At 40.5% G+C, this 16254-nt stretch overlaps 3 protein-coding genes across 4 annotated transcripts; 2 read left to right on the top strand and 1 right to left on the bottom strand.

Moving 5' to 3' along the window:
- Positions 1 to 2501: 2501 nt before the first annotated feature.
- On the top strand, positions 2502 to 6548 carry dennd10 (DENN domain containing 10). Its single transcript, XM_053435671.1, has 10 exons — positions 2502 to 2671; positions 2812 to 2866; positions 3546 to 3742; positions 4218 to 4297; positions 4400 to 4548; positions 5059 to 5170; positions 5275 to 5375; positions 5481 to 5588; positions 5671 to 5765; positions 5845 to 6548. The coding sequence occupies exons 2-10, from the start codon at positions 2821 to 2823 to the stop codon at positions 6010 to 6012; spliced, it is 1056 nt and encodes a 351-aa protein (XP_053291646.1). The 5' UTR covers positions 2502 to 2671; positions 2812 to 2820; the 3' UTR covers positions 6013 to 6548.
- A 357-nt stretch (positions 6549 to 6905) lies between these two features.
- On the bottom strand, positions 6906 to 10483 carry sfxn4 (sideroflexin 4). 2 transcript variants are annotated; one of them, XM_053435667.1, is made up of 14 exons: positions 10196 to 10483; positions 10030 to 10095; positions 9899 to 9952; positions 9780 to 9806; positions 9194 to 9248; positions 8951 to 8976; positions 8795 to 8848; positions 8652 to 8714; positions 8476 to 8547; positions 8292 to 8382; positions 7729 to 7844; positions 7567 to 7652; positions 7363 to 7480; positions 6906 to 7227 (listed from the first exon to the last, which is right to left on the bottom strand). In XM_053435667.1, exons 1-14 carry the CDS (start codon positions 10232 to 10234, stop codon positions 7150 to 7152), a joined length of 945 nt encoding a protein of 314 aa, XP_053291642.1. In that variant the 5' UTR covers positions 10235 to 10483; the 3' UTR covers positions 6906 to 7149. The 2 variants fall into 2 exon arrangements, with proteins under 2 accessions (XP_053291642.1, XP_053291643.1); XM_053435668.1 differs by having other exon boundaries at positions 8476 to 8544.
- A 431-nt stretch (positions 10484 to 10914) lies between these two features.
- On the top strand, positions 10915 to 16216 carry prdx3 (peroxiredoxin 3). The gene is made up of 7 exons (XM_053436026.1): positions 10915 to 10980; positions 12839 to 12950; positions 13259 to 13400; positions 13505 to 13640; positions 13734 to 13837; positions 15216 to 15381; positions 16041 to 16216. Exons 1-7 carry the CDS (start codon positions 10945 to 10947, stop codon positions 16089 to 16091), a joined length of 747 nt encoding a protein of 248 aa, XP_053292001.1. The 5' UTR covers positions 10915 to 10944; the 3' UTR covers positions 16092 to 16216.
- The last annotated feature ends 38 nt before the right edge of the window (positions 16217 to 16254 follow it).

Here is a 16254-nt window from a genome sequence, read left to right as displayed (position 1 = left end):
TAGGGTTGCCAGATGCGTCGGTCGCTGTCCCCCTATCATGAGCTGGAGAACTGTGGATCGGTCTGAGAAACAATTTCAGGAAAAGAAGTTCATGAGGGTGTGTTGTTAATTAATTTATTATAAGAGCTCAACATGCAAACTTGTCAACTTGGGCATCGCTGTTTTTGTTGGTGATTTAGGGGGGGGGGGGGGGGGGGGGGGTCTGTGGGTGTTTGTGCAAATCCTAAATTACTAAAGTTGTTGATGTTTCTTATTGATATTTGCTTCCAGAACTGAGCAATAAACAATATCAATAATAGGTGCAGTATAAATTGTATCTGCTGCAGAATGACAAAATACGACATGACAAAAGTCTATAACAGTGAGGAGGAGTAATAACACATAAATGATCTTTATAGATATAGACTGGAGCAAAAAATGTATAAAGTATTTGTTTTTTATCAAGTGTTTTTCATTCTGTGTTTCTAACGAAGACTTTAAAACCCCAACCCCCACTCCGGAGCAAATATCAGCCTTTAAATGTTATCAATATTGACTGATATAAAATTGTTTATCTTGGCCTTATTTACCAGCCCTATTTGCTTCACATAAAAAAATACATAAGACACACACAAATGGTCACATCTGTATTATGGATAATCCTGAGCTTTATAGTACACACATGTATTATTCATCTTTGCTTATAACAGTATCTGTAACTCACTGATATGTGATCATGGTTGGTTGATTAAAATCCTATCAATAAATCAATAAAGTTTGTAGTAAATTAGATATTTATGACTATTCTGAGAAGTCATATCCTACAGGATAGTCTTGAATAAATGTTTGACCATGTACTGAAACTTCATGAAATTAACACGCATTCCCCAAAACTAGGGCTTCCCAAATGGGGGGTTTCAACAAACCTGGCAGCTCTGGGTGTCCAAAGTTCCCGTATGAGCACTGTTAGGGATGCATTCAGGTAACCCACGTAAAGTGTCAATCTCATGCTTAACTAATGTGTAACCGCAAGATCACACCAAAACCCTTTTAAAGCAACATTAATCAACGTTTTACCGTTAAAGTGTATACCTTGTTTCCAGTGGTCTTGACTCAGGACGTGAGATATACATCTCTCCTCAAAATACCATTAATACATTTAGTGGTATTTGGTATGTCTAGACTTTTAAAGCTCTAAAACTTGGGGCAATATAGTTTTTTCACCATGGAAACAAGAGAAGTAACTTAAACCTCATCAAATCTATCTCAAAATAATTTGGCTGCTTCCGTATCAGACTGTGTATTTTATCCTGCTTTTTTGCAACTTGTTCTACTCAGCTGAGAGTCAATTCGGCTTTAGACCTCCATTTGTTCTAGTATATGAAGACTTGTTCAATTCAAACTTGAGAGTGGGTGGATATTTTTGTTCATTATTCAAATTAAAGGTCCAAATAGACAATTATAAGAGCTAAAATAAAATAAAAGCTTATGGTTTGACTAAACTGCAAGGAATAATTAGACAATTGTTTTTATTCTATAATGTGTTGTGTAATCCAGATAAAGATTCATTCTACTTTAATACTGTTGCTCTTTGTGCCACTGTCCATCCAAAGCTTTTTATCTTTCTCCTATTCCCAACAAGGTTTTAAAGTGTCCTGTGTTGGATGTTCTTTACTGTGTCCCTGTAAATTAGCCAAATAATTTAGTGCAAGCTGAGTCCTTCTCATATCTACAGGCATTTCTTCCATTTCTACCTGTAATGCTGCTGTACATAATCTCATCTATTGACATTGAATTCGATCTCGTTTTTATTATCCTCTTATTAACTAATGCCATTGAATCTGACACTAAAGTGAGGTCTATAGCTGGCTCTGTGCGTGTTCTCATGTTAAATCTTGTCCCACACCTTTTATTTGATCTCCATTAATTCTTCAATCACCATCCCATTATCATCATTACTACTACCCCATAATTTGCTTAGCATTGAATTCTTCACAACATACCACTCTCCTTCTAAATGTACTTATCGTTATTATTAGTAATCATGATCATAATCATTATAAATATTATTATTATTATTATTATTATTATTATTAGTAGTAGTAGTAGTAGTTGTAGTAGTAGTAGTATTCATAGTATTATTAGCAGGGGGCGCTACTAGCACTAAGGATTTTACAACAGCCCAAAATGAGCTGGATAACCACTCCACACACACATATATATATGTGTGTGTATATATATATATGTACACACATATACAAAGTGATTTATGGACTTTGTTGTGTAGCAATGGACAATAAACATAAAAACAAAAAAGTGTATTTTTGCATCAACAAATAAGTCATGACTTGCTGCCTGGAGATGAATGCATAAAAATAAACACAGGGAAGATGTTCTATAACTCGATCATTTTGCCTTTCACGCGTTTCGGAAACCTGTTTGTATCACTTCACCATTCCCGTACCATGAACGCACCGTCAGCCCTGGAGAAACGCCCGTTGTGATTGGCTGTGAGCGGCGTGTCGCTTCCTCACGCGCCGCTCTCCAGTCCCGGAAGGAGGAAGAGGTTTCACAGAGGGAAGAGAAGAAAGTGTGTTGACAGCGGAAACAAGATCTAAGTCACTGAGCTCTTCTCTCTCCTCATCGGTCCCGGGTCGGGTGTTGGTGTCTGGACTCAGCAGGAGCCCTCAAGGTGCCTCTCAGTCACGTGTGCCTGTGTGTGAGTGTGAGTGTGAGTGTGAGTGTGTGTGTGTGTGTGTGTGTGTGTGTGAGTGTGTGTCAGCTGCTTCCTGCTCTCTCTCCTGTTAACTCTGGGACTCTGAACTCTTTCAGGGATGGAACATGGCCACAACTGAAACACAGCTTATGTTAAGCGTCGGGTTGATCGGTAAGTGTCAGTTCAGCAGTGTTTTCAAGAGAGGAGCTGGTGTGTCAGTCCCTGTGCATGAAGGGGATCACATGATGCCAGTGTGATCTCAGTGTCCCACCAGCAGAGCTCCACAACCCTCACCAGTTCACTGCACTACATTTAAATGATCCATACTGGTCCCAGTGTTTAATACATGACCTACTGTGTGGAAGTCTGGGAAATACATAATAAACAAACACATCACATGTTCATGTTACAGAAGAAGGCTGGAATAATGAATCCATCTGGTTATCGTAGTAAGTTATGCTGACACTGCGCTGTATTACTATGGATGCAGTTAAATACTGAACAGATAATTTATGTATGAAGTATATCATAAGACACTCACACAGTTTTCAGAATGGGTTTGACTCTATGGGGAATTAGCACATTTAAAAATAACAGTGGTAATGGCACACAGAAAAATACTTCTGGTAAAGGGTTACCTTTTATACGTTGAAGAATTAATTCATGTCGCTCACTTTGGAAGTTCAAATAAAAAATAAATAAGGTGATAAATACATAGATGAGATTGAATTACTTTTATCATAGTCTATTTTTTTGTTTCTTGTCTTAGCTCCCACACGCTGCAGGTCCTACTCAGCCTGTTCTGTTCTCCATCCATCTCCTAACACATTATACTATCTTCTGTGCACAGAGAAAGATGTGAATGGAGACACACTGTGGGTGTGGTGCTTCCCCTCCGTGGACCCAGACGTGAGACCAGTCCTGCTCAGTAAGTGCTGTCTGACACAGGATGGCCGGGACCTCCACACCTTTGTGTTTGGTCAGTTCCGTCGTGCGTGGTACTACATCACCACAGTGGAGGTGCAGGAGCCCACAGCTCTAAAGAAGGTAGAGCATCATTACCCCCTTACTCTCAACTAGGGACAATGAGTCTGCAGCTGAAATGACTGTTTTTTATGCTGCACTATCGTTTTTATAGGTCAAAATTGATTATAATTGTTTTTATTTCTTTATATTTGGGCAGCCATTTGTATTATAAAACATATGTTGGGACAAGAGCAGTCTGCTCAAGATCTGTAGATAAATGTATCAATGTTTTTTTAAATCAACCATAAAATACATAAATATTACAAGACTTTCATATGTATGATATATTTAAATAGAACTTTGTACATTGTAGTTTTTATTTTACACTATAAGATGCAAGATGATTTAAAGAATCAGAATTTCTCAGAGAGGTGAAGTTTTTCAGATTTTAGGTTTAATCCATCCAGCAGTTGTTTGTCTCTGTCTTTATTAAATTACCTCCTTAGTTAAGTAGATAACACATTCATTCTCCATTGACTCTATTCTTTGTCTCCAGGTCACTCATTTTTCAATAGTTGTTACAGCAAAAGACTTCAATCCTGAGAAGTACTCTGCTCTCAGTAGAATCCTCTGCAGGTAATTGTGTGTGAAGCTCAGGGTATTTCATGGGTAATACTAACATGATCATCTGTACAGTGTTTAACCAGTAGAATGGTGTGTTTTATATATGTTATCCAGGATGTACATCAACGATGGCAGCCCAGTGAAGATGATGGAGGCGTACCTCACTGTTCTTACTAAAGGAATCTGTCAGAGTGATGAAAATGGCTCGTTTCTCATTAAGGACTATGACGTGCGGAGGGCGTACCTGGCTGGTTCCATCAAAGGTCAGGAATCAGGGCTTTTGGGCACTATGGTCTGATTTCACTTCACTTCATTGTCAGTTACTGAAAAACAACATGACTATTTATCTATCTTGTATCACGTGTGAGAAATACTCAAAAATACAACAAGATATTTAAGTGACTTTCAAAATGGAAGCAGGTTATTGATCATAATTTTAGCCGGAAAATTCCTTAAACGACCGGATGTTTGTCCAAGTTGTTGTGATTCATTTTCTGGTGATCAAATATTTGACTAATTAAATGTTTTCGGCTCTAAATATTGAATAGAAAATGGAGCTGTCAGTGGTTTGACATTTTATTTTGTGAAATGAAGTAGAAAATGAAACCAGGAAGTATCTCTGTCCTTGCTGCCTGTGATGTTTGTAACTTTATCATCCAGCAGAAAAACTAAAATTTAAAGTGATTCATACAAATGTATTAGAAACACAGCCCAGATTCCCTCAGAGATTAGAGGGATTCATCCAGTGTTCCTCTGTCTCCACTCGTCTTCAGATGTGGTGTCTCAGTTTGGTTTGGAGACTATCATCCTGTACACCGCTCTCATGCTGAAGAAGAGGATCGTCGTCCATCACCCTCGGATTGAAGCCTTGTTGGAGTTTACGAGGTAAATCAGAGACTCAAATCAAGGATTTCTGGGTCAAAAGTGCAAATATAATGAATCTTGTTTATAGAGATCCCTGTCCTAACTCTTCCTCTTTTTCCCTCCAGAGTTCTGCCGGCTCTGACGTGGCACAGGAAGGACTGGTCCATCCTGCACCCCTACGTGCACCTGACCGATCCTGAGCTAGAGGATTTAAAGAAATGTCCCGGTGAGGCTGCTCCTGGTTTATTTATTCTCATTATGCCACCGTTTGCCCTGCGGTCGCTGTGACCTCATGGTGGAGAGATGTTATTAATGTGTGTTTTCTTCACAGGTTACGTTGCAGGATTTGTGGATCCGGAAGTGAGCAACAGATCGGACTTGTTTGATGTGTACGTGAACCTCACTGACAGCGTCATCACAGTTTCCCAGAATGCCAAAGGTACAGGAAGTTTAAAGTGATACGTGTCTGAGAGAGATTCCTGAGAGAGATACAGAGTAACAGCAGCAGTGTCCCTCCACAGACGCCATGACTATGGGGAAGTTACACAAGGAGGTCGGTCTCCTCATCGTCCAATCAGCGGAGGACAGCGAGAGGTCAGACAGTCAGGTGATCAAGGTGAGAATACACACACAACACTAACATGTCTGACTTTACACTGAGAGAAAGGTTGTCTTGATCCCACTCTACTTCCCAGGACATCTCTGTGAAGACCAAAGAGATCCTGGCAAACCTGGTCGCCCTGGCAGACGAGTGTGAAGACTCTAAACTCACTCTGGAGGGTTTGAAGCAGCATCACTTCCCTCCTGCAACAGAGAACTTCCTCTTCCATTTGGCAGCGGCTGAGCAGCTCTTAAGGATATAAACCTGTTTTCAGACGCTGCAGAATCACGAGACTGTCGTCAGCTTTGACTCCGGCTCAAATCTTTTGTACGTGTTGGGATAAATAATGTTTTCTAAAAGGCTTGTACAGACTTCTGCCGTTATCAGGAGGGTTTGCACCAGACGTTTATAACAGGAACCTGCGTCTGAGGTAGGAAAGTGGCGCTAGCATCAAATTTGAACTCGCATTGTTGCTAATATGAGACACGACTCAACTTTCTTTTAACAATATTTTATTTTCTTCCTGCCAACAAATCCCATGAAAAGACCAAATCCAAGGTCTGATTAGATTTGATTGATTATATCTTATCCAGGACAAGCTATGTAACGATGTATTTGTGAATTGTTTATAAAGGAATCAGACATTTCATCGTGTTGAAGTTGTTACGTACGTAAAGTGGATTCGGGTCTTTTCATGGTATTTGATTAAGAAATAAGTATAAAAAACATTTATTTTAACATTAGTAGCTATGGACAATTAGGAGCCACAGTATTTGTCTCAAATGTCATAACGAAAAATACATACGTTTTTCAGCCAGTACTTCTTATAGAGCTTTCCAGATGTTTGCTACCACAGTGCACATCTGGACTCAAACATCACGCTTCTTGTCACAACTGAAAGAGAAGCAGTTTGTGTTATGAGGCTTTTTCTAAAAGTGTTTGATAAAATAGAAAGATAATGATGTTCCTCAACCCTGCAGCTGATCTAATAATTATGCTTTCATTCCACAGTGATTTATATCACACTATTTGTTCACATTCCTTTTTATTTTTAAATTAATGTACAATAACAGATGTTGTCTTATTGTTGAGATCATTTTCTTCCACGTGGCCAAAAGGATGGTTTTTGTGCCTCAGTATTTCAGATAGAAAATAATTCAGGTTTGAAAACAAAATGTATTTTCATGTACTGTAACATTTCCTATCGATTAAAAACATTGAATATTCTAACTAAATAAATTTACTATCAGAATAGATCGTCTGTGTGTGTGTTTTTTTTGCAGAATATTCCACATGAATCTGAGGAAAAGCTGCACTTCACTGTTGCATGGCTGAAATATATTTTCACGCTGTCGAGCTAATTGTGGTTAATTTAGTATCTGTTGTGTGTAACTGCAGCTCAGAGTCCTCGGTGATAGAATAAGTGTCCGTCGGCAGCTGCAGCCTGGAGTTCCTCCTCCAGCGTTTCCTTCTTTATCTGTAGAACAAGGTCAGTGTCGGCCGAGGTCATCCCAAAGGAAACATCACAGTCAATAGGGCAAACTCACTATGGCACTTAATTAAAATGATGTTGCTCTAATCTATATTAGGTCACTTTCTCTTCTTTTCTTACCGTTCCCAGCTGTGGAAAGAGACTGAACGACACTGGGATCATCAGACCCAGGATCAGTGCGATGCTGATGTGACGGAGAGGAGCGACGAGCAGAGAGTTCCTCTGGAAAAGTCTCGTTCTGGGAAGAGAAAGTGCTCTCGTGAAGTTTTACTGACATGTGTGACTTGCTCCAGGGAAACAGAGCGACAGCTGACAGTCACTCACCTTTTCAAAAGGGCAATGAGCAGGCTAGGAACAGCAGCGGTCGTACCAAACAGAGCTGCTCTCGACAAAGCAGTTTCCCTCACAGCCTGAGAAAAAAGAAAAGATTAACACTGGAAGTTTGAAATGAGGCTTGCTTCGGTCTATATGCAAAATTATTCAAACCTTCTCTCCTGCTGCTTTAGAGATGCCCACAGGACTTCCATGAGAATCAAACACTTGGATCCCTGTTTCCGTCTCCTCAATTCTGATGGTGGAGACACTGAAGAAGGCCAGAGCAGCTGGAGAGACACGCACACATGGCTGAGTTATTATTTAATCATAAAGAACTAGAATTAAAGCCCTGTGGCTGTTTGCCTCCATCAAACAGTTCAGTGTCATCTACTTTCCAGACTCATAATATGTGGAATTTAATAAAAGCTCTTCAGTATAGTTCTGGTGAAATGTGAAACATCACTCTGACATGTTATAATTAATAATTGCCAGTTGTAAATATGCTGTCTTCAGTTAAAGACTATAAGGTCAAAGTGACCGGGATTTTTGACCTGTTACCTACACATTCTTAACAGTTAATCATTAAATCAGATTGATTGTTTGTACCAAATTTCTAACTAGTGCAGAGACCTTGGTGAAAACCACTCTGACACATTAAAGGAACTGGTATCTGTGATGGTGTGAATCAAAAGGGACTGCTTGGCCTTGGCAGAGGTTCATAAGGAAGACGTTACCCGAGAGTGGGATTGGTAATATGGACCTGAAGAACGTCTGGATGGGTGCACTTCTAACACCGAGACGGTTGATGAAAATCTGAGGAAGAGCCTGAAACAGAAGATAGATTCTGAACTTTTGTTTCTGAGCTGCACAGTTTACTCGAACCATCACAATTGACAGTGACCATCAGGTCGTACACACCCCTGCACACGTCGCGTAAGACACAGTCCCAGCGATCAGCAGAAGCTGCTTCAGAGACGCCGTCTTACTCTGCTGGTGACAGAGGAGAGAGAGACTGGAGATTAATGAGGGACTCAAACAAAGAACAGGAATATATGAGAGGATCTGTTGTATTTCTACTACGACTGATTCATTACCTGCTCTGATGAAGAATTCCTGTTTGAATAGTTGAACCCAGCATTGTAACTCTGCAGCAGCAACTGAAAGAATCCATTTTACTCATTAATGTTACAGCCACATGTAATATATTGGTATTAATATGGTGCTTGTGTTTTCTCACCTGCCAAAACAGAGCTGGTTTAACACTGTTGTGAGGTAAGAAACTGGCAACCACCTGAAAAAATATATAAAGTTTGTTTAGCAGCCAATAAAATAATAAGAACAAAGTTTCAAAGGAGGAAATAGTTATAGAATATTAATGAGACGCCATACGTACCAAAGGTGCTGATACTGGCATCAAAGCTAGAAGGGAAATGAAAGTGTTTTCAGAAGTACTAATACACAGGATGTGCGAGATTCAATCATGTAAGGTGAAGACTTGTTTTAATGCTACTGGAAATTTAAGAAAAACAAATAAAGATGGAGATACCTATGGAATTCCAAACCTCCTTTATATTACTTTATTTGAGATTTGAATTCTGGCTTGAGATCGACTAGTAGTGTCTGGACTCTGCTGTACCTGGTGGACGGAAAAGCAGAGGAAGAACGGCTCCAGAGTCGGCGTGGATGGACGACTGGGAACAAAGAGAAAACATTATGACTTTCAAACTCCAAGCACAACATCTGGACCCCACAGCGCCGAGAAGACAAAACATCTGGACACATTTAAAGACACAAACACACCGGAGGTAGTAGAAGTATTTGAAGTGTTTGAGGCTGAAATGTCCCAAAAAACATGACGTTAATTTGCTCTACCACTCATTACACTGTAATGGTGATGTTATGAATTAAAACCTTCAGCCGACTATGAAGAATTCTTGCGTTTTTTAAAAACAAATTGAACTAATTGAATTTTTCAGACACACAGAGCCGTTGACAGGGGCAAACACGGGTAAGGAAAAATAATTCACATATTAAAGTAACCCCATTCAGACAGTACCTCCATTCCAACACAGACAGGGGCCATTGGAAAAGTATAAAAAGAGAAAGAAAAGCTACTACTAATAATAATGATACAAATTAATGTAAATAAAATATAAGAAAGGGAAACTTTATTAATTCTTCTCATTTCTTCCAATAAGAACTAATCCATTGTGAACACTTACCAGAGCGAGGGTCTGAGCAGCTGCATCCTACGAAACAAAGAGGTTTACAGCAATCAGAGAGAGGGAGGGAGGTGATGGAGGTGAGCAACAAACCAGTGACAGGTAAAACACCCTCTGACCTTTTCACTCGTCTCCCCTCCTCCGGCGAGGGAGCGCGCCCTCTGGATCTGAGCCTGAGGAAGAGGAGCAGCATCACGGTTACACATCAGACATGTTCTCCAGCAGGACCCCTGCACTGTGACTCACTTACATCCGAGCAGAGCAGCAGCGACGGGTCGAGCAGCTCGCACCAGATCCGCACCCGGCTCAGGACGGACTGAAGGAAACAAGCTGCAGGTCAATATAAACACGAGGAACCAGCCCACCTCCATTCAGAGTGTCTGTGCCTATGGTCTGTGATGCTGCTGCACACTGACCTGACCCTGGCTCTTCCAGTACAGCAGATTGGGATCCATTACAGCAGATACCGCATGCACGATTCAAACATGAAATATAAATAAACAATATAAAACTACACTGATGCACTGGTTTCACATGCATCTGAGGTCAAGCTCTACTTCCGCGTCTAACCACGTGTTCCCCCGGAGGCGGAGTCGCGCTGCATTCAGGAGCATCAGAAGTATCGGAGGTTACAAGACTAAGCCACCACATCTAAATAGTCTTCTCTGTTACATGCCTGACGACATTTATATTGCTGTTGTTTCTATGTGCATGTTCTCTGTGTGTTTTGTTTATGCTCGATAAATAAAACTGTTTAAAAAAAGAATTCATTGATAAAACTAAAATCAAGTTTATTTACAAAGAACATTTAAAAACAACCAGAGTTGACCAAAGTGCTGCACAATAAAATTAAAATTACTAAAACATGTATGTATTTAAAGGTTCCCCTACTATTAATGACTGAATTAATTTATTTTCTTATTTCATTGTATTTATAATATCACAGTAAGAATATGAAGACATCACGGAGGCTTATCGCAGCTGGGTTTTATTTTATAAGTCGTCCCACTACTTAACTAATGTGAAAGTTTCATTTTCAAATATACGATCACATTATATCGAGTTCATATTTTATGTATCGATCATTTTAGGAGTTACGTCGAACAAGTACGCAAATGACGCAACAACCTGCTCAAACCGCCGCCGTCCTCTGTCATAATCCAAAATGGCAGCCACCATAAGAAGCCTGTTCCAGACCTCTGTGAGTGAAACTGCGCACAACACAGCGTGTACCTGTGTTTTGGTTCTTTATCGATCAGTAATGAACGGGTATCGATCCCAGGTCGTGGTGATTGATTGATCAGGGATCTGAAACAGCACTGACACTGTGGTGCCAACCTCTGGTCCACGGCCGCGGGCACAGACACATGCGGAGAACAATATTCTTTAAAGCTAAGAATGAGTGTGTTGTTGATTTACTGACGAAATAACAATGTGAATGTTGTGTAGCTATTAATGTGTTGATCTTTGCTCCATTCGGTGCATTTAGAAAATGTATTCAATTCTTTCTGTTTAATGAAAACTTCATCAGAAGCAGAGTCAGTTCACAAGGACTCTAAACTCTATGTTTTATCTTCTTTCTAACGTCAACTTCATAAAATACTTTTACTGTCATTCAATCCCTTAACACCAGACACATTCAGATTCAAACAAAATGTCATTGCTTCTTGTTCACAATGTAGAGATAAATATACAAAATTAATGTAAATGGTTAAAATAGAACAACTTCAAAAGCAGTTTAAACACACTGGAAACACTGTAAAACGAAGAATATTGCACTTTTAAGCAAGTAGACTTATAAGCTGCATATTGTCTTTATGTTTGTGTAGTGGGAGGATGTTAAAAGCTTTTGTGACACACAGTTTCATTTTTTAATCGGAACATAATCCTGTAACTGTCAGAGTGACAAGTGGAATGCAGCCAAGTCTTATCACTCAAGCCTGTGTCTTTTAGGTTCTATGTTAAAATGTGCTCTGTGATAAATGTTTTTAGTTTGTGGGCAGGATCCTTGATGGGATACACACATATATATGACAACAAATATTCGTTATGCAAAGTGGGGTGTGCACATCCATCATGGCTCAGATAATAAGGATGAGGGTTGTTTGTCCTGGAGAAGTTTTCAGTCGTATAACTGTGAACATTCTGTCTATTGTCCCGAGTTGTTTTCAGACATGACCTGTGGGTAAAGTCCTAAGGTTTGAATACGGAGTTTACCCACAGTTTGCTTTTCACATATTTACAACACAACAGGAGTTTCTCTGCACGTTCAGCAAAAAATCCTCCACATTATTCAGGCGAGAGGAGGAGCAGCCGGCTGCAGAGGCAGGAAGTGACTTATCAACTCTGCTGCAGAGGTCACATGACAACACACAGACACCGGTGTCGGGTCTTATCACCACAAACTCTCTTGACATGTTCCACAGCCTCTTATATATGTTTGATGCCCCTTTTCCCCCTGGAGATATTTGTTTTCTTTTTCTTTCTATTTCTATTGCGTGTTGTCATCAACCCCCCCACTCGCTTGCAGTGAATATAGCGGGGGATCACCTGCTGTGTTCACACTTCAAATTCTCCTGAATATCTATGGACTTCATACTAGAAGGCCAGGCACCTGAAACTGTGGAGCCTCTCCCTCTTTTGAGTTCACACATGCACGTCTTCCTGAGAAAATACAGAACATATGCAGAGTTCAGTGTGGTCCGCAGCTCATTACACAACCTCTCATTGTAAAGATGTCTTTATGATGTTCACTATCATGACCTCTGTTCACTATCATGACCTCTGTTCACTATCATGACCTTTGTTCACTATCATGACCTCTGTTCACTATGAAGTGGTGGCAGCAAAAGAAAAACATAAAGTCAGAACATCTTTTAGCTTATGGATGAATTCAAGTGGTTCGAACATAAGGGAATAAACACCCTTGAACTCCTAAAGTGTTTTTTATTACACACAAACGACTGAATTTAACGTTAAAAATGCCAAGTTGCTAATTCTAATTACTTGCCATTTTTTCAACACATGTGGCTGATCAATACACTGCTTTGTTTTGTCAGGCGAGGTTTGCAGCTGGACGTCTGAACGTCGCAGCAGCAGCTCAACATGGCGTCTCTGGAGCTGCACGGGCCCTCGCTGCTCCTTCACTGCAGAGAGCCTGTCTCTCCACCAGTACGTACAGATCCCAAATTATAGAACTTTAGGGTCAAGGTTTTTCTCTCAGATCCAATCAGATTTCACAATATTAATCCCATTTACCCTCATTAATATACATGAATATTATTGGTGTAACGATTGTGAAACTCAGACCAAAATTTGCTTTTCAAATGTCTGTAATCTTACACAGATGCAGGACAACAGAGGCATAATAATAACCTGAGAGAAATTCTTGCAGTTTGTTCTCTGAACTGTGGGAATGGCCTCGGTTGACTCATGCAAACAGAGTGGATGAATAAATGTGCTGGACACGTCTCTATCAGGCTCTTCCAGATGGACTCCTGCTGTCACTCAGCCGGCTCCTGCTTTTAAGGCCACAGCTGTTCTCAACGGGGAGTTTAAGGAAATGAGCCTCGAGGATTTCAAGGGCAAATACCTGGTTCTCTTCTTCTATCCACTGGATTTGTGAGTAGTGGCTCTCGCTCATTTGAATGCACATCAATGCGAGCACATGTCAAGTAGCTCTACTGAGTCTTTCCCTCGTCCGCGTGTCTCTCGTGTGTTTGCAGCACCTTCGTTTGTCCAACGGAGATCATTTCCTTCAGCGACAAGGCCAACGAGTTCCACGACGTCAACTGTGAGGTGGTGGGCGTGTCCGTGGACTCCCACTTCACCCACTTGGCGTGGATCAACACTCCACGCAAGGTAGACTTTTAATCATTACTCAGCTGGTACTACATGTGTGTTGTGTCGACCGTGCTTTGTAACGCTCAAATAAATCCACGATTATTTTGTCAGACTGGAGGTTTGGGCCAAATCCACATCCCTCTGCTGTCCGACCTCAACAAGCAGGTGTCTAAAGACTATGGAGTCCTGCTGGAGGGTCCGGGCATCGCACTCAGGTATGTCCATCATGTCCTCTGTTCAGCATATCAGTCTGCAGACCCCTCTAAAGTAGCCTGGAATTTAAAATAACTTAGAATCTAATTTACAGGTAAAGTTGCGAGTGATATGAAGCTATTAGAAGTTGCTGGTGAGAAGCAGTAAATAAACCACAGACCAGACAAACAAGTATGTTTGCAGATGTGATAAATCCATAGACCGTTAATGAAAATAAACGTAGACTCCAGGTCTGAAAAGTGGAGCCAGTGAGGAAGTGCCTTCAACCTGTATTCTCTCAAATGACCAGTAGAGGGTGACTTTACTGTTGGCAAGAAAAGGCAGTTTCGATTGAAGTCAAAAAGTATCCTCCTCACTTGAGTTGTAACGTCAGTAGACAGCTTCATACAGAGTTTATGGTCTCAACCTTTCAGTCTTCTGCGATACAATGCGAAAAATAATGTTCCCTTTTGGAGTCAAATAGAAAAAGAAAAATGTTTAAAGGCCCATTGCCCTGACTTATTGTTTTATGGACATAATTTCTCACCCAGTCTGTTCATCAGTGTCAAGAGACACATTGCAAATTGCTATTAACAGTGTTTGGTTAAGTTGGAAGGATTTGAGAGAACATGATGCTCTAGAGCAGGGGTCTTCAACGTTTTTCCGGCCGGGGTCCTCCAAACTGAGAGATGGAGCAGGGACCCCATACTATATATATTGTATAAAATTGTGTTTTATTTTAAACTGGGCCTAGTGCCATGTATAAACATAGCTACCCTGTTATTGTGCATTCAATACTAAGCTATTCAAATATAACACAGGTTCATATATTCATGTTTTTAATTTAAACATGTGCAAGGTACAGGGTGGCCATGCCACTGTCATTTATAAACATACATCTTGCATACAACACTGAGCTATTAAAGTAATTCACAGATTTTGTATTTTAAAGATACATGTAGAAGAGACAGTGAATCCTCAAGCATCTGTGGATGGCACACATACTCCCAGATTAGTGAGACGTCGGACCCTGATGGGTAGCACACAACTTATCTAATCTTGGACGGATGGAGGTTGTCAGGCAGAAGTCAAATCAGCCTCTCAATATGTTGAATGAGTGTTAATGTGCATTTAAAGACATTTAAATTTGTGGGAAATAAATTTGTTAGAAAATAAATCAAATTATAAAAATTATAAAAAATTGTCTAATCAACCAAGAATTTGGCAAGCCCCATGCAGTACCTCTGCGGGCCCCCTTTTGACGACCTCTGCTCTAGATGAAGTTGTTAGTCCACAGAGTTCTGCCTCGACTTGCTGCTCTTTATTTCACTAACCACTTATATGTTGCCCTGGGAGATTTTTTTTATCATTTTTGTCCCTTTGGTTGTCGTGGTGATTCAGGGGTTTGTTCATCATTGACCCACACGGTGTGGTGAGGCACATGAGTGTCAACGACCTGCCGGTGGGCCGCTGTGTCCAAGAGACCCTTCGTCTGGTGAAGGCGTTCCAGTTCGTGGAGACGCACGGTGAAGTGTGTCCGGCCAGCTGGACCCCCGAGTCCCCAACAGTGAGTTCATTCACCCTCTGGACCTTTACACATTTCAATGTATCCAACATCAAGATATAAATGTTCCTGAGTCCGACTAATGCCTCCCGCTCTGTCCTTTGATAGTCAGGTTTTTACATTAATTATTCACTGGGAGAGTGAAGCCACATCCACACTAGAACATTTCAGATTTTTAAATGTTAAATGTTAAGCTTCATCTACACCCTGCGTCCACAGTTAAAGACTCTGGGGCTGTGCTGTTAGACTGGACTGGCAGAGACAGTGTCACAGTCACCTGTGTTCGCTTTGCAGGTCTCATCAGTAACGACTCCACTAACAGTGGTGAATGCAAAGCGTTGCTAAGTAACCATCAGTAATCCCTTGTCTTACTTTACACATTTGCTATTCCTCACTTGTTGTATGTTTTGCAACTTAATCTGCAGAGTCGACAATCTGCTTCCTGTTAACACCTGCACACACACGACCATGTAAGAGTGGTCATGTGATTCGTGTTTTCAGGTGTGTTAGGGTGGATGGAGATTATTTGACACAGAGCTAATAGACTTAGTACACTAAAAAACATAAGTGACTCTAGCCTGACCTATTGTGGTATAAGTACATGAGTTATGTGTGAGACATCCATAATAAGATGACGTTCATCCCATGTCTTTGTGTTTCAGATCAAACCAACACCAGAGGGATCCAAGGAATACTTTGAAAAAGTCAACTGACAAAGTTTGGAACATTTTCAGCTACAACATTAAATGTTACAAATGTATGAATAAATTAATGACTTTGTGAAGATGTATTTAGTCCTGTTCAGCTGAATGCACTAATAAATATATTATTTATAGTTGACAGCTCTTTGTTTGGATTTGTGTGTAGTGGTCCTGG

The sequence above is a fragment of the Pleuronectes platessa genome, chromosome 12 (assembly GCF_947347685.1).
Source record: "Pleuronectes platessa chromosome 12, fPlePla1.1, whole genome shotgun sequence".
NCBI lineage: Eukaryota > Metazoa > Chordata > Actinopteri > Pleuronectiformes > Pleuronectidae > Pleuronectes > Pleuronectes platessa.
Note: the sequence above shows the minus strand (reverse complement) of the source record. Positions and strands in the feature narration are given on the sequence as shown.